General features: G+C 45.6%; 1 protein-coding gene and 1 pseudogene across 2 annotated transcripts; both read left to right on the top strand.

Annotated features, from left to right (window-relative positions):
- Nucleotides 1-1,777: 1,777 nt before the first annotated feature.
- Nucleotides 1,778-13,857, top strand: LOC149916692 (ranBP2-like and GRIP domain-containing protein 3; annotated as a pseudogene).
- A 35-nt stretch (nucleotides 13,858-13,892) lies between these two features.
- LOC149916691 (uncharacterized) lies at nucleotides 13,893-21,461 on the top strand. 2 transcript variants are annotated; one of them, XM_090145785.1, is made up of 6 exons: nucleotides 13,893-14,551; nucleotides 14,725-14,822; nucleotides 15,339-16,575; nucleotides 17,913-18,086; nucleotides 19,855-20,032; nucleotides 20,459-21,461. In XM_090145785.1, exons 1-5 carry the CDS (start codon nucleotides 14,428-14,430, stop codon nucleotides 20,010-20,012), a joined length of 1,791 nt encoding a protein of 596 aa, XP_090001911.1. In that variant the 5' UTR covers nucleotides 13,893-14,427; the 3' UTR covers nucleotides 20,013-20,032; nucleotides 20,459-21,461. The 2 variants fall into 2 exon arrangements, with proteins under 2 accessions (XP_090001911.1, XP_090001913.1); XM_090145787.1 differs by having other exon boundaries at nucleotides 13,898-13,985.
- Nucleotides 21,462-21,946: the final 485 nt, after the last annotated feature.

Here is a 21,946-nt window from a genome sequence, read left to right as displayed (position 1 = left end):
TTTTGGGAGGCTGCACCATCAGGGCAGTGTCAGTTCTCAGCTCGGGTGACCCCAGGGAGCTGAGAGCATTGATGTAGGTGACAGCTGCTGAGCTGCAGCCTGACGTCACTCTGTGAGCTTTACACGGGTAGCCCTGAACACGGCCGTGTGCACTGAGGTCTTTGCATGCGGCCGCGTGGTACTGCTCACATTTACACGCACACAGGGATGCGTGCGAGTGCACGGGCCTCGAGGAGCTGCGCTCACCGGGCGGCACCGCGGTACCAGGCGGGCCCCGGCTCCAACCCGGCATCGCGGCCCGCACACCCCACCCCTCCGGCTCTCCTATTGGCCAGCCGTGCCCCATCCGGCCCTCTCATTGGCTCTCACCGCCGTCTGTTATGTGCACGGTCACGTTACGATAAAGTCTGTGCTGGTACTGAGGAGTGGAACGGCTTGTGTCTGCCGGTAACTGCCAGCAGCGCTGCGGCGATTCGGGCAGTGATGCACAGCAGCTGTCGCGCTGACACGTGCTGCACTGACCCGCGTCTGCAGGGCGGCACGAGTGCCGTCCGTACGGATGGAAGAACCGGGTCCGTGTTCTTCTGTTGTGCTCGGATCGGTTCGTGGAGTTGAAGCAATTCGAACATCTCCTTATTGCTCCTGAACAAGATTTTGCATAAAATAACTGATGCTTGTGTAGGAATGGAATGTTGTTTCTGCATGTGACATTACAAAGAGCAACTGGTTTGAAGAAGTAGAACATCATGCATTTGTATTCTGTAACTTATCCTTAGAAATAGTGATCTAAGAAGTAAAATTCTGTATATGTTAGCGGTATGTTTTAAAACATTATTACTGAATTATGTGATTAATTCTTTCTTGCAAAACTGAATAGTTGTTAAATGGTCCAAACAATGCGAGTATAGCATGTTAGGGATTAGAAAACATACTGTAGAGTTGTTCTGTTAGATAAGAAACTGCCAGCAAGAGAAAAACAGATGTAGCAAACATCAGAGAAGCCAGGGCCTCTACACAAGGCCGGACTGTCTCACTCCGTGAGGAGTTGGGACGTGACAGGCAGGCGCCAAGATAGCACAGAAACATAAGCTCTTAGTTGTTTAATTACCCCTAGCATTTGTGCCCTTTACACTGGTCACTGTTCTGGTCATCCCTCTGTCCTCGCACAGAGATAAGCTGGGAAGGAGGACAGAGGGGAGTGTCTTGGAGCCCGCCTGCGGCACCCTGAGGTTCCCACAGAGTGGGACAGCTCTGCTTCGTGCAAAGGCCCTGGCTCCTTGAAAGCGTGTTCAATGTGTTTCACTTCTGCTGGCCTAACGAACCACCTCACAGCGGGTTTCCCGGTTCAGAACACTACACCCACATCGCTTAGGACATCTAGAGCCTACCGCAGCTTTGTGAGAAAGGATTTCTCACGTAACTTGGTAACTGCGTTTCTAAAACACGTTACTAATGTGCGCACGGAACTTCTACTTTTCACATCAGCTGTTTCTAAGGATGCGCCACAGCGCGCTTCTTCAGATCAACCGCCCTTTCCAATACCCGACGCAGAAACGACGCTTCCGCTCTCCGCGGCGCGTCGCTACGGGTGAGGAGAGCGGCTCGGTACGCCTCACCGCGCCGAGCTCCGTAAGACGCGCGAGGGCAGGCCGGCCGAGGACGGGACCGGCGGCGCCCGGCAGCCCGCGCCGAGCGGCCCGACGTCCCGCGGCTCAAAGCGCCGCCGCGCGAAGCGCGAACCGGCCGCTCGGCGCCGCGCATGCGCCGCCCCGCCCCGCGCTGTGACGTCGCGCGTCGCCGCGGTCGGCAGGGAGGGCGTTCCGCCGCGTGCGGCGGGGAGCTCCCTTAGCGGCGCGCGAGCGCCGGCCTTCCGCCGCTCCCTCTCGCTCGCTCCCTCTCCCGGCCATGGCACGGCGCACGAGGCCCGAGGTGGAGCGGTACGTCGCCTCCGTGCAGGCCGCCGCCTCCTCTCCCAGAGCGGTGAGTGCTGCGGCCCGGCCGGCGCCGCCGGCGGCGCTCCCTCGGCCTTCCCCGGGCCGCGGTGGGGGCCGCTCCCCGCCCGCCCCGTCCCTCCGCCCCTCCCGCGGGTGCCGGGCCCGAGGGCGGGCTCCTCCGGCGGGGAGTCGAAGCCGAGGGAGGCTGCCGGCGGGCGGGCGCGGAGTCGCCTCCTCGGAAACGCGGTTCGCCGCAGCTGCGCGCCTCGGAAAGCCGCTGAGCCCTCGGCGGCTTCGGAAGGAGCCCGGCGGCGGGGCGGAGTTCGGCTCCCTCCCGTTCCGTGGGCACGGTCCCCGGGCTTCCGGCCTTCCCTCTCTCGAGGAGCCGGAATAGGGAACGCGTGCCGTTCGGCTTTGGGCTCGTTTGGCCGCTGTGCGGCTGCTGTTGCCGTGGGTGCGACGGCGTTGTGAAACGCCGGCAGGAAGAGAGGGAGAGGCGGGGGGAAATAGCTCTGCTGCCTGCGTTGGTGGCTGGGCAGCCGGGTGATCCCCTGCTCTCTGGAACGACTGGCTGTGGAGCGCGGTCGGTGATGGAAGTAGCTGCTGGTCTTCCTGTTGCGTTGGTTTTGGAGAGGAGGGTTGTGCGAGGCTGCCGGCGTTTCTTTTGAAGTTCCTTTCCAGCCCCGTTTACGAGGAGGCGGGGCAGGCGAGAGAGGAAGGTGACAGAAGCATGGACAGGAGGAGCTTGATTTGTGGCATTTGTTTTCTTCTGCAACGTAGATAGGTTGCAAGAGAAACAGCTTGTATGTAGCTGACCCCATTCTCCTCGCTTTAGTCGGAAGTGTGCTTGTGAAAAGTAACAAGTGTGAGGACTTGCTTTGCTACTAACCTCAGTTTCGCTTTGGTAGCCTTTGCCAGTTACTGGGAAGAAATGTTATTTTCTTACTCCTGTGTCTTTCAAAAACAAGGCCCAGAGTACAAGGAGTGAACTGGAGCTGATAACTGTGAAGACACTTTTGGAAGTATTATGCACCCCTGGAAAGAAGGGTCTCCCTACTCAATTACTTCAAAAATACTGTATATTTAAAATGTACCTTTTGGTTTTTTTTCTTCAGAGATCGTTAAAAGGATTCTTTTTTGCTAAGCTGTACTTTGAGATAAAAGAATATGAACTTGCTAAGAGGTAATAAACGTTACGTATGTTGTTCTGTTCTTTAAAGTGTGATGGGAAAGCTAAATGAAGTAGAGTGGAGAAATGAAGACCGTTGTCATGCTGTTTTAAGGTAGCAGCAAATGGGAAATGTGGTGCCATTTAAATCTTCCTAAAACGGCAACTTAAAGCATGGGTAGTTGCATGGTGCTGTAAAAACCCATCCGGTAGAAATGTCTTTTATGCCATCGTGTTTGACCCTACCTGTAGGGAGGTGTGCTGCCTCCCTGGGGCAAGGGTCAGGGACATTGCTAGGAAACTTCCTGGTCTGATTGGCCCTTCTGATTATTACCCGTTATTGATAGTTCAGGCTGGCAGCGATGAAGTCGCTGAGAGAAGCCTGAGGTCTATCAAGGAAGACTTCAGGGGACTGGGGTGGGTAGTTGAAGGAACAGGTGGTTTTTTCTTCCCTACCTTCAGTGGCAGGGAAGGATACCGACAGCATCCAAAAAACCCGCCTCATAAATAAATGGCTAAGAAGTTGGTGCAAGCACAGGAACTTCGGTTTTTTTGACCACGGGGCAATTTACTCTGCGCCTGGCATGATGGCTGCAGATGGAAGTAGCCTGTCTCCAAGGGGTAAGAGGATCCTAGCCCAGGAACTGGCAGGGCTCATTGAAAGGTGTTTAAACTAGGTATGAAGGGGGAAGGGGACAGAATGAGGGCCACTGGGGTTGAGCGGGTAGTTCGTGGCTCAAAACGGAGTTCGATGGGTGAAAAGGGTGGAGTTCAAAGGGATGGAGAGAGGCAGGGGGGTGCTGCTTCCCTAAAGTGTCTATACACTAATGCACGCAGCATGGGAAGTAAACAGGAAGAGTTGGAGATCTGTGTGCGGTCACAAGGCCATGATCTCATTGCCATCACGGAGATGTGGTGGGACAGCTCGCATGACTGGAATGTTGTCATGGAGGGCTATGTGCTTTTTAGGAAAGATCGGCTGGCGAGGCGGGGGTGGTGGAGTTGCTCTTTATGTGAGAGAGCAGCTAGAATGTATTGAACTCCACCTGGGGGAGGGTGAAGTAGCAGTAGAGAGCTTGTGGGTGAGAATCAAGGGGCAGGCTGGTATGGGTGACACCGTTGTGGGTGTGTACTACAGGCCCCCTGATCAGGAGGAGGAGGTTGACGAGGCCTTCCACAAGCAACTGAAAGTAGCGTCGCAATCCCAGGCGCTAGTGCTTATGGGGGACTTCAATTATCCGGATATTTGCTGGAAAAGCAACATGGCCAGGCACGCGCGGTCCAGACGGTTCCTGCAATGTGTCGAAGACAACTTTCTGATGCAGATGGTGGAGGAACCGACGAGGGGAGGGGTGTTACTGGACCTTATTCTCACAAATAAGGACGGGTTTGTTAAGGAAGTAAAAGTTGGGGGTAGCTTGGGTTGTAGTGACCACGAGATGGTGGAGTTCAAGATCTTGAGTGGAAGGAGCAAAGCAAAAAGTAGGATTGCTACCCTGGACTTTAGGAGAGCCAACTTTGATCTCTTCCGGGACCTACTTGGAACTATCCCGTGGGCTAGGGTGTTAGAAGGTAAGGGGGCCTGTGAGAGCTGGTTGGCATTTAAACAGCTCTTCTTCCAAGCCCAGGATCGGTGCGTCCCTGTGAGCAAGAAATCAGGAAAGGGTGGCAGGAGACCTGTGTGGATGAGCAAGGAGCTCATGCGCAAACTCAAAGGGAAAAAGAAGGTCCATGAAATGTGGAAAAAGGGTCTGACCACTCGGGAAGAATATAGAAATGTTGTCAGGGCCTGCAGGGATGCGACGAGGAAGGCTAAAGCCCACCTGGAATTGAATCTAGCAAAGGTGGTAAAGGATAATAAAAAAGGCTTTTTTAAGTATGTTAACAGTAAAAGGAAGTCTAGGGAGAATGTAGGTCCCCTACTAAGTGAGGGGGGTGTTCTGGTAACGGGGGATGCTGAGAAGGCGGAGATACTGAACGCCTTCTTTGCTTCTGTCTTCAGTGAAAAAGCTCCCCCTCGGGAATCCCAGGCCCTGGTGGTTAGTGAGAAGGTCTGGGTAATGGAAGACTTCCCTTTAGTCAGGGAAGAGGCGGTCCGAGAGCGCCTAGGCAACACCAATGTTCATAAATCCATGGGACCCGATGGGGTACATCCACGGGTGCTGAGGGAGCTGGCAGAGGTGATTGCTGAACCACTCTCTATCATCTTTGAGAGGTCTTGGAGAATGGGGGAGGTGCCTGAAGACTGGAGGATAGCCAATGTCACTCCGGTCTTCAAAAAGGGCAAGAAGGAAGATCCAGGCAATTACAGGCCAGTCAGCCTCACCTCTGTCCCTGGAAAGGTGATGGAACAGATTGTGCTGGATGCCATCTCCAGACAACTGGAAGAAAAGGAGGTTATTAGGAGTAGTCAGCACGGGTTCACCAGGGGGAGGTCGTGCTTGACCAACCTGGTAGCCTTCTATGATGTTGTCACTGGCTGGGTGGATGGGGGGAGAGCAGTGGATGTAGTCTACCTTGATTTCAGCAAGGCATTTGACGCTGTCTCCCACGACATCCTTATAACGAAGCTGAGGAAGTGTGGATAGATGAGTGGACAGTGAGGTGGGTTGAGAACTGGCTGACTGGCAGAGCACAGAGGGTTGTCGTTGGCGGTGCAGAGTCTGGTTGGAGACCTGTAACCAGCGGTGTTCCCCAGGGGTCGGTGCTGGGTCCGGTCCTGTTCAACATCTTCATCAATGACCTTGATGAGGGGATAGTGGACACCCTCAGCAAGTTTGCTGATGATACGAAGTTGGGAGGATTGGCTGACATGCCCGAAGGCTGTGCTGCCATTCAGCGAGACCTGGACAGGCTGGAGAGCTGGGCAGTAAGAAACCAGATGAGGTTTAACAAAAGCAAGTGTAGAGTCTTGCACCTAGGGAGGAATAATTGCATGCACCGGTACAGGATGGGGGATGAGCTGCTGGAGAGGAGCTCTGCAGAGAGGGACCTGGGTGTCCTGGTGGACGACAGGTTGGCCATGAGCCAGCAGTGTGCACTTGTGGCCAAAAAGGCCAATGGCATTCTGGGGTGCATTAAAAAGAGCATGGCCAGCAGGTCGAGGGAGGTGATCCTCCCCCTCTACTCTGCCCTGGTAAGGCCTCATCTGGAGTACTGTGTCCAGTTCTGGGCTCCCCAGTACAAAAAAGACAGGGATCTCTTGGAAAGAGTCCAGCGGAGAGCCACAAAGATGGTGAAGGGCCTGGAGCATCTCCCCTATGAAGAAAGGCTGAGTGATCTGGGTCTGTTTAGCCTTGAGAAGAGAAGACTGAGAGGGGACCTGATCCAGGTCTATAAATATCTGAGGTGTGGGGGGCAAAGTGGCGAGGCCAGACTGTTTTCAGCAGTGTGCGGAGACAGGACAAGGGGAAATGGCCAGAAGCTGGAGCATAGGAAGTTCCGCACCAATGTGCGCAAGAACTTCTTTAGGTGAGGTGACGGAGCACTGGAACAGGCTGCCCAGGGAGGTTGTGGAGTCTCCTCTGGAGATATTCAAGACCCGCCTGGACGCCTACCTGTGCGACCTGGTGTAGGGATCCTGCTTTGGCAGGGGGGTTGGACTCGATGATCTCTGGAGGTCCCTTCCAACCCCTATGATTCTGTGATTCTGTGTTACGTTCTTCTTACAGTTCCTGTGAGCTACTGCTTTATTTAATGAAGGCCAGTGCTTGCAGGCAAATATGCAACATCTGTACGTGTAGCAATAATGTTGTGCCTCACTTGAAGATCTAGATCAAGCCCCTTGAACTAAATACAGCTAACTGTCCTGTATGACAGATTAAAGTTCCACGTTAGCTGCAAGGTGTGGGGGGACTTGTAATACTGAGGAATACTGATCCTTCTGGTTTTTCTTTCTTTCTTTATTTACTCTGTAGATATACATCTATTTATCTCAGTGTCTGAGAGAGAGATCCCAAAGCGCACAGGTTTCTGGGACAGATCTACGAGGCTCAGGATAACACGGAAAAAGCTTTTGGGTGTTACAAGGTAAGCACCTCACTCACCTCCCTGATGTCCTGCTTTATTCCTTTGTAAATGGACTTGATCTTTGTGCTTCCTGCTCTGATAGTCTTCTTCCCGCTGCCCTTTGGACTAAGAATATCTGAGCCCTGTAGAATTCTGCAGTAGGGATTATGGTGACAGCAGTAATCCACCTGCTACTGAAAGACTGGACTGAGAGTGTTTTTCAGTTGCATTGTTTGTTTTCTTGTTAGCGGTGGGCTTTTTGTTTGTTTGTTTCCTCAGAGGTAGAGGGAATGGGGCAAATACAGTTCCGATTAGGTAAGCATATAAATGTGAACTTCACAGTCTGTGTTTCATTATTCGGGCACCGGGGAGGGAGAGGATACACACAAAAGTCTTGTTGCCAGCACAGTGACTGAGTGCCATCAGTCTTTGTGACTTAATTCTGTTTTCCGGAAGCCTCCGTATTAGGTTAGGCTAGAGATACCCCTGGTCTGGCTGTCTGAGTAGAGCAGCAGCGGGTGGTAGAGGAGCTGGTTTTGACATTGTTTCTCTTACGGTGTTCTGAATTCCAGCAGTTGTCTGGGTGTTACAAACCAATGGTGGCCTTTCAAAAGGGAGGCTTTTCTTAAAGCAGTGAGAAAGTATTTATTGATAGTTCTAATTTGACTTGCTGGGTCTGTTTAATGGGGGACATGTTTGACATGTTTTCTTTCTTGTTCTACGTGGACTGCAAGATCAAGTTACTAGTAACCTTTTTTCTTATGTGTATGCATGGGGAAAACCAGCGTTCTGTGGAGCTGAATCCAATGCAGAAAGATCTTGTACTGAAGATTGCAGAGTTACTATGCAGTAACGACATCGCTGATGGAAGAGCAGAGTACTGGGTTGAGAAAGCTGCCAGGCTCTTCCCTGGGAATCCTGCTGCTTACAGATTGAAGGTAAATTCCAGCTTCTGATCTCTGTTCTGTGCCTAGAAGAAACTTCAGTTGCGTCAAGCGATGGGAAAACCATGGTAGTAATATTATCCAAGAGGTCAAGATTAGATAGGTTAAGTATTGTCTCTATTATATGACTACACTGCTTTCTAGTTTTTTTTAATTTGAGTTGAAAACTGTCAAGTGTAGGAGATGCTGTTATTCCCTAATACTGTGTAAATGCTTTCAGTCATACAATCTCACTTTTGTACAGGTGTTAGTTTTCTGGAGCACAACTGCAATGAAATTGAAGTCTTGAGAGGCTTGTGCTTTGGGATTTTTTGTGTGGTTATGTTATTTTATTTTATTTTTTTAGACAAGCTGTTCTGTATTGACGTGTGGCATCTTTGAACCAGATGGTTTGACAGTCTTAACTTAGCATCTAACTTAGCATCTACAAGATGCAAACTCTAAAGCTTTGGGTTTTGGTTTTGTTTTTTTTTTTTCCCTCACTTCTAAAATGTTTGTCAAACTCTCTGTAGCACCTACCAGCTTTCCAGAGCAGTTTGAGTAATGTAGTCTGTAATGGCAATGAGAAAACAGTCAGGTAACGTAGTTGCTGAAGAGGCTCTCGTAGAGAATGAAATTTCAACGTGTTGCCTTCGTATGTGATAGGAGCAGTTACTGGAGCGTAAAGGCGAAGATGGCTGGAATCAGCTCTTTGATATGACTCAAACCGAGCTCTATGCGAGACCAGACGATCCCTACCTTAACATCAGACTGGTTGCTCTCTACCGTTCAAATAATAGATTAAGAGATGCTGTGCTTCATTGTCAGGAGGCGGAGAGGAAAATACCTGTAGACTCCAGCTTGGAGTGGTGTTTGTGCGTCGTAAAGACATTTGAGGTATTTAATCATGTTTTGATCCTGTCATAATCTCCCATGTCCTTGAAACCGGTGTTATTCTCTTAGTATCGTTACAATGGCAGCTAATTCTCAAGTGGCTTAACTCCTTTAAATGTAATGTCTGCGGAAACAATGATTTATTTAGGATTTTCTTAAGCCTTAAAGAGTTGTTTAGTTTCTAGCTGAGGTACTAAGTTAGATACAGCAGCTCCATCAGGGAGGGAATTGCTGAGGCAAATAGTTCCTGGAATTTTGCTGCTGAAGAATACGTTAACATCTCACCTGGGAAACTGGATTATGTAGCAAGATGTTCTGGAGAAACTCTTGCCTTCATAGAAGGATGGCGGTTCCTCATTCTGTGATGAACTTTATTCTTTAGGAATATCTTGAATCAGTACGAGACTTGGAGGCTGATTAAAAAAAAAAAAAAAAAATTGGAGAGCTGTCAAGAAGGATCATCTGCTGGCCTATTCTAGCTTGGTTAAAATGACGCTTGCTTCTAGAGATGTTCGAGAAAGCAGAGGGGCCCTTGAAAGGTACTCTTTTAACTGTTTTGCTTATTTAAAAAAAGAAGAAAAAAAAAGGAAAAAATTGAATATTTTTCTGGGTCACCGAACTTCTAGCAGGCATCATTTTCAGTGAGTAGCTGTTTTATGGATGGAAGAGGAGTTCCTCTGTACTAACTGCAAAGAGCAAATGTTGCTAGGCTTGATCCGCAAGCTGTGTCTGAGCTAAAGGCCTCAGAGAAGACTCAGTGATAGGGGTCTAGTATAAATCCTGGGAGACCAGGACTTGGTTGAAAATGAATCTTTTCTATGTTCCAGTTTTGATCGTGTGCTTCACTCTGTGAAGCTGTGTGCGAATGGACCTGATGAGCTGTCTCGTACCTTCCTTGAAATGAAAGGACACTTCTACATGCACGCTGGCACTTTCCTGCTGAAAACGGCCCAGAACAACGAGGCACAATGGAGAGATGCATGTGAACTCGCAGCATTGTGTTGTCTGAAAAGTTTCCACGTAAGTCACTCTTCAGTTTGTGCCTGTAATTGTTGCAGTTCTTGAATGCTCTCACTTGTACGCGCACTGAACGCCTGCATTCCAAAAACTAACTACTGTTTTTAAGGCTGTCTCCTGGCCAAATCTTACCCTTCCATACTTGTTTAAAAGATTTCAAGTACTGTGAAGAAAATCTCATCTGTTTCACTTGTCAGAAGTAAAATGACTCTTAAGGGCTAATGAGTGTGTTTCCTGTAGACTATTCCCTTCTCTGTAGTGCAGCTAAAATAACTAATATTAAGGTTAGTGGTATGGGGGGGAGGGGAATGACCTGAGTAGCTCTCACATACTAATTGTGTAAGCAGCAGAGCTTGATCAAGCTTAATTCTTTGCTTTATGGAATAAAATCAGCTTTCCCTTTTGCACAAGTGCTTGCGTTCAAAACATCGCTTTCTCTTGTGCGCTCTTACAGCTATTTGCAATTGTTCAGTTACTCACCTTGTGTCCTTTTCAGGAAAGAAACAAGCTTGTTTCCTAACTTTTAAGACTAAATGAGGGTGAGTTGTTTTTTGTTGAGAAGAAGCTGTAGCAATTCTTTTCTTTCTTTGCCAGATTCCTAAACCAAAGTCAAAACTAATAAGAGGAGATCGTGCTGGGCAAGATGCGCTGGAAATGTTGGCCTGTGACCGAAAAAGCCAGTCTGGTAATAAAAACTAAGAATTATAAATGTTCCGTAGTTCCATTTTATGAGCAGTTAATGTCAGAGCTAATGGCTTGTTAAAGAGCACACTTGGCGTCTTGGAACATGCTATCAAACGTTCTGTATTTTGGCTACGTATGAAATACAAAAGAGCGGTTTGATCCTGACACGTAATGGGCTTTTTCTTTTTATTTCCAGGACATTAAGATAGAATTTAACTTTCAGTGTCTCCTAGTCTGCTGGTTTCTGCCTACTAATATACTATTTGTAAGCATTGCTAGTCCCAAGTATAAAAGAAAATATTGCTCCTTTCCTGTCACTTTTGTTCCCTTCTTTGTTCCAACAGGTTTGGTTTGGTGCATTTTTTTAAAAATTTTTTTGGTGAAGCCGAGGTAGTTGTTTTCAGTCTTCACTATCCTGTGGGCTCTAGATGAAAACAAAGAAAACACCAGGCATCAGGCTGAATTGTTCCTGAATAGATGAGACTGACAGCTACTTATTTTGAAGACAATTGCAGTGTCATTATAATAAAAATACACAGTAATTCTGGAGAACTGGATTTGAAAATGCCTTGGGACTGCTGTCAGCCCATATGCTAAAAGGGTGACTTAATTATAGGGAGAGTGTAAGTTAGAAAATTGTATTTGTAAATTTGATTTGTAAATATCATAAGGGGAAATCTAGATTCCCAGCCTAAAGCAGCAGGAACAGCCCACTGCATCAAATATTGTAGTCCTTGTTTAAGTTGAGTGTTCTTATGTGACATTACGTTTTTCTAGGTCATATGTTGCTGAACTTAAGCCACGGCAAGGAAGACTTCTTGAAAGAGATTGTGGAAGCTTGCAAACAGAAGTGGTTTATTTACATTGTTTGAAAGCCTGTTTGGGAGTGGAGCTTCTAAAGAGAGGTCTTTTCTCAGCACAGATGATATGGGAGATGTCAGTCCCCAAGCACCAGAGCAGGGAGAACTGAGTAAATACAATATTGGTAAGAGATGCTACTTAAACTCAACGTAAGCATGACTCTGTATTAGAGGTTCTTCTACAAGTGCTTCATCTGCAACAAAAGACAAGTATCTGTAATAGCTGCTTGTGGTTGCCCTAATCAGAGGGTGCTTTGCAAGAAGTTTCACTTTCAGCTGTAGCTGAGGGGCAGTATCATCATGCCAGGTTCTGAAGAATTTCTCACATACTTCCTGCTTCCACACTGTTGTCTTCTGGTCTGCTCTGACTCATTTCCAATTGAAGCTGGAAAGTGCTTGTATGCTGGTGAGTGCTGATAGGAAGGCCCACATTATTTATGTGTAATCTATGAACACAGGTGACAGGCATAAAAATGAAATAATTCCAGGATGAATTGTGAACTAATGATATCTTCCCATTTTTTAGGCTTAACTTGATGATGAAGTCTGGCTTTGAATTTGAGTGTAACAGGAGTAGAATGATACCTTTCCTAACGAGGACGCTTCTTGCAACCCTTGTTTTTGCATAGGTGCTGTTTGGATGCACAGTGGTAGTCTCCAGCACCTTGCATGGCTTGGCTTGCAGTGGAATTCCATGTCAGTGTTATTCCCGCTGCGCAGATCATTACAACAACTCTTTCACTTGCCCCAAGAGACATCGAGACTGGAAACAGATGCTCCTGAGTCCATTTGCCTGTTGGACCTTGAAGTAAGCAAGCTTCCTAAGTTCTTAAATGCATTTAAATGCCTGTTTTTTGCTACCTAATACCTTCTGTTTGTTTATTTTCACCAAAACAGGTTTTTTTACTCGGGATGGTGTTCACTAGCAACTTAGAACTGCAAGAGAAGTTTAATACTCAGCGTGGCACACATCAACCTCTGTTCTTACCATTGCTGCTGTGCAAACAGTTCTGTACTGAGAAGCAAAGATCCTGGTGGGATGCTGTTTGTGCTCTTATGCAGAAAAAAACAAAGTAAGGCTTCTTCAGTTTGGAAATATTGGAACCAACCTTCTAGATGGCTTCTGAATTGATTCCCATAGGTTGCGTAAAACTAGTTCCTTTTGTTTGACGTCCTTTAAATGTTAAATGTTTTTTGCTGTAGGGGTGTGAGATGCTGAAGAACTTTATAAAAATGGGCTTTACATTTCTGACAGTGCATTTGTAAAGAAGAGCTAGCTTAGGACTGAAGCTGCTTGTTATGTTCATCAAACAAATGACGTGTGAACAGATGAAAAAGAGGGAATACTAATTGAGGAATATTTCTTTTGATATTCAGACCAGACTCGGCAACCAAACTGAAGCTTCTTGTACAGCACGGATTAAGTACTGTGCGAGCCCTGGAGAAACACGGCCTTCAGCCTGCCTTAATTATACATTGGGCAAGAAGTCTGCAAAAAACAGTACGTTAAGATTATCTGTAAATAAGTATCATCTGTTTTTCTCTAATTTTGCAAACTTAATAGACTAAATAAAATCAGATGAGAATGTAGTATTGAGAACTGCTGCTACTAATTTTGATGGGATGTCATGCAAGGCAGTTGCTCTAGTCAAATACTCTTACCTCACTACTCTCAACTGCATCAGAGAAGAATAAGTATGAATAACACTCTATTTAAATATTCTGCGATAGTTTGAATTTCTCTTTCTTCAACAGGGCGTTAGCCTTAACTCCCACGACCAGAAAGAATATATTGGAAGAAGCGTCTACTACTGGAAGAAAATTTTGCTTAGCTTGAGAACTATCAAAAAGCACAGAAGTATTCCCGAACCTGCGTATCCTCTCTTCAGACATTTCCATAGTGTGGACATCCAGGTACTGATGGATTATTCAAAGATGAGAGTAAGAGGGGTTGTATGTCACAGGCTTACATATGAATTGTTAGCTGGTTGGTTTGTTTTTTGTTTCAGTTGGCTTTGTGTGTTGATGGGTTGTGGTTGGTTTTATTTTTTTTGTTTTTTTGTTTTTGTCATTGTACTGCTACTACTGAGATTTGGTAGTATCTTTCTGTTGAACTTCTGAGTTTTAAAACTCTGATTGGAAGATACTGAACTGCCTTAGTACCTCCTCCTATTTGATTACTGTATGGGAACTGCTGAGTCAAGGCCTGAACCTCTGATTAATCACCTGAGGTGAGCAATGAGTCAGCCCTGGGAGCACAGGTGAAAGCAATTCACCTGTGCTGCAGGAAGGGGTGGAGCCTGGCTCCACCTCTCCTAGACCCATTTAAGAGCTGACTACAAGTGGGGAAGGATCTCTCTCTCTCTCTCTCTTCAGAAGATCCACTCCACTGGAGTTTCCTGAGTGAGCCCACGATATGGGTCAGCAAGTGGAAGCTTTAACGGTAAACAACTTGAGTCACTATATTCGATGCAGAACAGTTGATCTTTTTGTTCTGGTAAGTACTTTGTGACCCAAGCATTGAACTTCACTTACCAGGCTACCTCTTAACTCAGTGAAGAGAACTGCTATAAACACCTGCTTAAACTGAGTTCAAGAGTAAAACTTTGTTGCCTACAAACTCTGATTTGGTACTCAGATATGGGAAGTAATCCTGAGGATTGTGCGTGCAGAAAGTTGTGCTTTCTTCAGCTTAGCTACTTTGTTCTGGGTTTATTTCTAGCTTCAGGGAACAGTCTCAGTTTCGTAAAGCATAGGAAGATCATAGATTATTGCAGCACTTAACTCATCTTTTTTTTGTGTGTGTCTCAGACCTTGAACATGCTTTAAAATAGCAGAGGAGCGTAGGGATCATTCCTTAGGTTTCCTCCAAATACCGATGTAATACGTTTACATGCTCTTAATTGAAACACTGTCTTTAATAGAATGAAATATGGGAAATGAAACGTAATAGTTCCAGTGTAAATGTATCATCTCACTGCTGGCCTGCTGGAAGCTATGAAACAGGTACAGTGTCAGATGGTTATCGGAGAGCACAAAATCTTCATGAAGCTCCTTTAAGGGGTAAGTTGATGCTGAATTTTTAATTGAACACTTAGCTAAACGGAGTAAGACTTCTTAAAATGTTTCTGCAGTGTTCTGAGATGAATGAGTAAAACTGGTCCCTTGGGAAAGTTCACTCAAGTCAGTAATCACAAAAACTGGATATAAACTCTTTTCTTGGTGTTCCTTTTCAGTTGCTACCTCTGGCCCATCTGTTCACTGTAGCCAGTCACCTGCTTGTAACTCACAGTCTCTTCAAAGAACTGCTGCAACCAGTGTAGCACCAACAAAGGTGAGGACATACGAATCTGCTCAAGCCATTTCTACTGATGTGTTGAAAACAACTGGTTTTGATTCTGTGTGTAGCAGGATATAACTGCGGTTCCCGAGAGAGCGTTTACTAAACTTGAGGTCTGCTGGAGACAGGCAGAAAGTTCCGTAATCAGCTAAGCTTTGGGATATTGGGTTTGGGAGAAACAGCCAGCAAAGCATGTTTTTAACCTGCTAACATATGTCCTCTGCTCGTTGTCTGCAATGTTCTTTTCCCCAAAATAGTATGGGGGCTTGATTTTTTTTTTTTTTTTTTAAATACTAAAGAAAAATGAGTCTATTCAGCTTACGCTTCTCCCCAGTCTGTGTTTTCAGATACCACTCAAGTTTTGAACGTATGATTTTAGTTTAAACTGATTAGAGTTGAAATGTAATTTTACGGTACGCCTTGCTATTAAGAGTGCGTGTTGCATGGGCTTTAGCACCCTAATCCCTTTTCCTCCTTTTCCACAAGGAAGTAACGGTGCTTTTTCTTTAGGCACCTGTCTGTGGCATGGATGGACTTGCACCTCAGCAGCGTAGATACACTCATCAACAAGCAATCCGCACGCCACCTCTGCGAAACACTTGCGCTGCTGTGTTTCCTCAAGACACGTATGGCGCACCTTTGCATTTTGATGCTCCATCTGCTGGAATCATTTTGCCTCGTGGTGGTGGTGATCGCTACAACTACAGCCTTCCACAGGCAAGCACAAATCCACCACTGCCTGAACCAGGCTATTTCACAAAACGTGTGGTTTTAAAACCTCTAGAATCCAGTGTTAGTGTCGCACAGGACAAATTGGGATCTGCCTTTGCTAAAAAGGAAGGCCAGTGGAACTGTGACATCTGTTTAGTAAGAAATGAACCCACTGCCCCAAAATGTGTTACTTGCCAGAATACAAGCAAAACTAATTCAGAAGTATCTCTACAAGAATTTTCCTTGAAACTTGAAGGGAAAACACCAGCATGTACCTCTCAGAATCTTGCAGATGGTGAAGCAAAGCCTGCAGAGGAAGGATGTAATTTTTCAATGTGGATGCCTCTCGGTGGATTTAAATTTGGTATACAGGAGTCCAGTAAAAATACCGCTAAGAAAGATGATCCATCCAAAGAGTGTACAACTGACTTGACAAACATGGATGAAAAAGACAAAAACGAACTGCCTTCAAGTAGTGGAGTTACACTCCAGTCTGAAGAAACAGCAGACAGGGACAAGAGTGAGCACACCCGTGAGAAAGGCACGTTGGTAACATCTCATGTTTCTCGTACGAATGCAGCCAAAGCATCTCCTTGTGGTAACAACGCTGTAGCTGTGCTGGAGGAAGCTACCAGGGTGAGAAGCGACCTCGGCCATGGTAGTGATGCTTCTGATGCCACCGTAGAAGCTTTAGAGGTATCAAGCACCTCTGAAACGCCAGCAAAAACGGAGGTTTCTGCTCCGAAGTTTGTATTTAGATCTGAATCTGTCAGGAGCGTTTTCAGTAACAAAGAGACATTCCCGTTTGGGAATACTTCAGCCCCCGGCTCCCTCTTTGGATTCAGCTTGAATCGTCCAAGAAAGAGCGATGAAGGAACTTCAGCATCTCGGAAAGCAGAGCAGGAAAAAGCGGGAGTAGCTGAACCACCCAAAAGCTGTAGTGCTGCTCAGAAACCTTGGGAGAGCGAGGCATCCCAGCTGGCTCCTTCGGCACAGGGTGGGCCCTCCAACTTCTCGTTTAAAATCCTGGAGAAAGGTGAGTGTTAATTGAACCAGTAATTTATTCAAGTGTGCAGCTCATTAGTCAGTCACTTGTTAATGCTGGTCATTGTGTATTACTTCTTCTGTCTTAATAGTATGTCATTTCTTTCAGTTCTAATGCACGTCTGTGAATCTTCAAATCCTAGACGTTCAACTTGAGTAAATATGAAGTTGTAGTTCTTTGCACGTAAGAACAGAAGCGTGCCTTATGCAGGACTCAGTGCAACTCTGTAGTGAGAAAGGGAGTTGCAGGTAGGATTTTGGAATCTGTCCGGGGCGTCAGAGTTGATCTTAGTGTTGCTTTTTTTTGTAGGGAAGGAGTTTGGTACTGCTAGAACCAGGAGATGCTAATATTGTTTAAACAACGAGGCGTTGTTTAAAATGTCAGGGTGAAGTGCTGACAGTGCATTTTTTGTGTTAAGCTGGCAGTTATTGTGTTCAAGGCCTCGCTCTGACTGGTAACCTACGAGAACAGCAGTTGTGCTTAAGCTTCAACTCAAATTATCCCTTCAACTAGGAGGCATCCTTCTTGTCTGCTTCCATTCCTTTCCAGTAACTTCACATCTGTCGCTTGAGCCTTTGTTTGTCGTGGTTTTTCTTCTTGTACTTCCCAGAAGTGTTGTGAAATAAGCTCTATTCAGTCTCTGGTTAATACCATCTGGAGTTCCAAATGCTCAAAGTTCATCGGTAGCACACGCTGCTGCTGACTGCTTTCTGTTTCTTACTTTCTTTTTCAGTCCTTGGTTTTGCTTTTCCTCTGTAGATGATACCCATATGGCTCTTCTCTGTAGCTGTATTTTGTTTGGCGTATGGCCATCAATAATTCTTGTAACAATATGAAAATGCTGACCTGTTCTTGGTCTGAGACTTGAATTTCAAAAGGAAAGTGTATAGTGCTACTAGAACCAACAGACAACATTTACAATATGTTTACAATATTTAAATTGAGAAAAACTGTCATCTTCCATTTGGCCAGTCACTCTTTCTGAGGCTGTGAGTGTCTGTGTACTAACAAAAGGTGGCACGTATTGAGCTTCCAGAAATATAAGTAAATGTCAAAGGAAGCTAGTTTTTGTAGTGGCAGTTGCAAGATTGAAGTCTTCATTATTGCATGGAGGTTCTTTGATAGCAGCAGAAAACCCAAGTGTGATGGATTTACAGTTCCTTGGTTATCCTGAATGAGTGTCTTTTTACATAATGATGTTATTTCAAAAGCTCTACATTTAAGATGTTCTGAATATCGTTAGGTTACTTTATAACGTATGTGCCAAAAATGATCACAGTATTTAGCTGTCTTATCAGCTGTTTTCCACTAACTTTTGTGCTTTGCAGCAGGCCCCCTAGTCAAACGTGAATGTGTTACTGCTTGGGAAACTAAATCTTCTGAGCAGAAGGCTAACGGAGAAACTCCACAGGTCCCTTCTACGTCTGTCTGTGGCTTTAGTAGCAGTGCGGAGGATGCCAGTCCAGAAGGCTCTCAGAAAGAAGTAAAAACTCAAAGAAAAAGTACGAGTCAAGTCTTTACGAAAGTTTAGGCAATAAATTTGCAGTATTATCCTTAGACTATTTTCACTTAGTGAGAAATAAAGCGTCCGGCAGATTAGAAACTACTTGGCTTGTTTGACTGTGTCTCAAGTCTGTTCTGGCACTGGAACTATGGTACTACTAAGAACTTAAGTTTCTCCGGGAGAGAAAGGAAACAGCTTTGCCTCCTAAAGTAGAAACAGCTTTGGCTAGTAGAATTCCTCCTAGCAGGTATGTAAGAGTTAAGTGATTTCAGAGCAGTTTCCAAGGGAAATGGGGCTTGTTTTGGAATCGTACTGCTTCAAAGGTACTTCAGTCTCTTGTTGAGTCAAAGCTGTGTGTGTTTTAAGAGTGATGAAGAATGTCTGAAACCTTCCAACAACAATTCTTGTTTGTTTTTTTGTTTTTCCCCAGTTGTTCACTTCCCTTAATCCCTGTTAGTTAGCTGTTCTGAAACATTAGTAGCACTATAGGAAAGTTGGAGACTGAGAACTTACTATCATGTTTTTACTGTACTGCTGTTGTAAATAAATGAAGAAATTTATCAATTTCTGGAAGGGAGGGAGGGGAGAGGGGAAATGTGGCTTTTTTGGAGGGAGTCATTATTCTTAGTGTCCAGACTTAATGTAGTTTGAAGTTTGTATCTTAGGCTCTTACGGCTTATTTGCTTACTGTTTTATTAATCGTACTGACTCAGTCTCTACAAGTAAGGAAGAATTACATACTCCATCAACCAGTGAAGCAACAGCAACAGTATTTGTGCAGTCAGCTGCCAGCAGCGGAGAAGCAGAATCCACAGAAACTGCTCGCGTGTCAGAGAGTTTACCAGGAGGTGGTGATACAGCTTTTTAGGAAGTAGAACAACTTGCTTGAAGAAGCCTGATGTAGCTTTGTAAGGCTTAACTCAGTTGTTCATGTCTGGATTTCGTGTTTAACCTTAGTATGCCTAATAAGAGGAGAAGCTTGCAATGACTGTAGTCTTCTAGTTTGGCTTCCTGTAAAGAATAGAACTTAATTGCAGGTTAGTATAATGACTAAGCAAGACTGATGGAGCACAAAAAAACAGTATGTAGTGTCCTTTAATTGGAACAGTTAATCTGATGAAGTCTGCAAAATGTTGTCTTCCTCTTTCTGCAATATCTTGTCTGCCTTTCCTCATCCGTTAATCATATTACGACGTCTGTTGTTTTCTTTCTTGCCTTGCCTGCTCTCTTTCTCCTTCAGAAATGCTTGTCTGTCACATGTTTCTCCAGTTCTTTCAAGCTTTTCTTTAACTGTGGAAGATGTGTTAATTGAAGGATGTTAAAAGGCAGTAATGTGCACATATAAAGTGAGGAGGATACGCAGCTGTGAGGCCTCCATTTATTATTTTCAGTTGATTCTTATTCTGATCAAATGCCAGTATTAAGTTACTTAGCAGCCTTCATAAGGGGAACACCTGGAATGCTAACAGTGCTGGGTTATCACTCAGCACATCATTCAGCAGACCTGAAATTTCACTGGGAAATATGCCGGCACACTTGATAGCTTAAAAATGAATTTCAAAGGCTGAAATCTGTTGGGCTCTCTCCTTTTGAGAAGGCAGGGCTGTTTGGTCACTTCAGTGCATGATGAGTATAGAGCTGTGGGTACAAAGCCACTGAAGAAAGGAAAACATCGAATAATTTTGGATTATGATGTCAGAATTGTAACAGTGTTGTTGGTGACAACAACTTCTGGGGAAATCACGCGTTACTGTGCTGTGTTTTAGGTGGAGGTAGTCTGGAGAAGAAGATGAAGGAATTCCCTTCAAAGAGAGGGCGAAATTTTACAGTTGGGCCAGAGATGCTGCTCAGTGGAAGGAACGCGGTGTTGGAGAGCTCAGGGTCCTCTTCCATACACAGAAGAAGTGTTACAGGATCCTTATGAGAAGGGACCAAGTTCTTGAGGTGTGTGCAAAGCATGTCATCGCTAAAGAAATGAACTTAGTGCCCTCTGAAACATCAAACAGTGTTTTAATTTGGACAGCTACAGGTGATGCTGGTTAGTCGGTTGAGTGGTTTTTACAGTTCTTTTCAGTATCTTCTGTAGTTTGTTTGGCTTTGTTTTACCCTGGAGATTATACAGAACAAAAGCTGCTGATCTCTGGCTGCAGTGACTAGAGCTAAGGAAATCTCGGATTTGTTTTCAGATGGTGAAGTGAAAGTAGAGCAATTTGGGGTCAGAGCTAAAGTTCAAGAACTGGCCAATTCTTTTGAGAGGAGATTTGAAGAATGCCAGCAAAGCTTGTCAGAGCTGCAGAAGGGCCACCTCTCTCTGGCAGCGGAGCTGTCAAAGGACACCAACCCTGTTGTTGTGTGTTTTGTTTCTGCCAGTGACGAACCTTTAGGACACACAACCACGGAGCTGCTTTCAAATATTGTCCCTCGAACAGCTGAAAATTTCAGGGCCCTGTGCACAGGGGAGAAAGGCTTGTGGGTTCAAGAATACCACATTTCACAGAATAGTTAGTGACTTCGATGTCAGGTAAGCTTAATGTGAAGGCTTTTCATTGAGAGAAAAAACCCTTCTGGGCTGCAGCACTCCATGAATCCTGCCTGAAAGTGGGCTTTTCCAGTTCTTGAATGTGGTGAGAGTAGCCGAAATCAGCAGGGCTGCAGTCAGCAGCGATGCCTCAAGCTTTCCCGACACTTCTAGAGACCATCGCATTTTATTCTTGGAAAGCTATGACTTCAGGGGAATGCCACAGACTTGCATGTTAGACTTCGTTTTCTTCATACCTGTTATCTGCCTGATCACTTCTCTTTGGCAGCTGTTTGATCTGTAGGCTCTTCAGAGCCGGGTGTCAGCCTTTGGCAGCAGCAGGAGGCGGAGCTCCCGACGTATTGCAGGCAGCGTTTGCGCTGCTCAGGGCCTTGGCTGCAGCGTGCGTGCAGAGAACAGCGTGAGTGTTTGGCATGGCTGTGCAGCAGAGAATATGAAATGGTAGTTTTCTCACTTCCTCAGTGCCTCCCAGCACAGGACTCTGTGGTAGATCAGAAATTGGTGTGCGTGTTGGATTTGCTGTTTAGCAAGTGCATTCTCCTGCTGTATCTCTGTGTGTCTTTGTATTCTACTGTACTTTGACTGCAGGAGTTTTCTCGCAGGAGGGTCAGGGCCATCCAAACTCAGTTCTGTTGTGCTTTGAGTATGGAGCTCTTTCAAGCCTTGATTCTAGGCCTAGTGGAGTAGAAGCCAACACTGTGTGAATAACAGTTGAAAAGTGTCCTTTTCTAGAAGAGGAGCAAGGCAAAAATGGTGATGTAATTCTAGCGATTCAGTTGCAGGCTTCTTTTAACTTTGTGTAGCATGGCATTTTACATCCTGTTACTGTGTTTCCTACAGGTGAGTTCGTTATTGGTTGCGTTACTAAAGCTGTGAACAACCACTGGAAGTGCTTCTGCTGTGATATCTGCCAACAAGTATTGGCAGGAGTTGGATTCGTCAAGAATGACGGCAGGTGGGTCTTCACCCTTCCTTCTATCACTGGTAATGATGAAAATGGAATGACAGTTGGGAGGGATGGTTATGGTTCCTAAGGCTTTCCTGCTGAGATGGAGTAACCAAAGTGTCTTTTATGAGAAAAAGGTCTAAGAATGCATCACAAAACTGAGAGTGGATATCTTAAAATGTGTGCATAAAATATTAACTACTTGTCTACTTCGACACCGGATTTCCTGTCAAGTGTGTGTTGTACCTGGTGATGTTTCAGGATGAGTAGGATACACTGTGGTAGACACTTAAAAACAAATCAGATGCAGAAGTTTTGTCATTTTTAAATAGGTTTTTATTTTCCCAACATGGGTTCCCCAATTTGAGTCCAG

This window comes from Phasianus colchicus, chromosome 9, assembly GCF_987193195.1.
Source record: "Phasianus colchicus chromosome 9, bPhaCol1.hap1.1, whole genome shotgun sequence".
NCBI classification, from domain to species: Eukaryota; Metazoa; Chordata; class Aves; order Galliformes; family Phasianidae; genus Phasianus; species Phasianus colchicus.
Note: the sequence above shows the minus strand (reverse complement) of the source record. Positions and strands in the feature narration are given on the sequence as shown.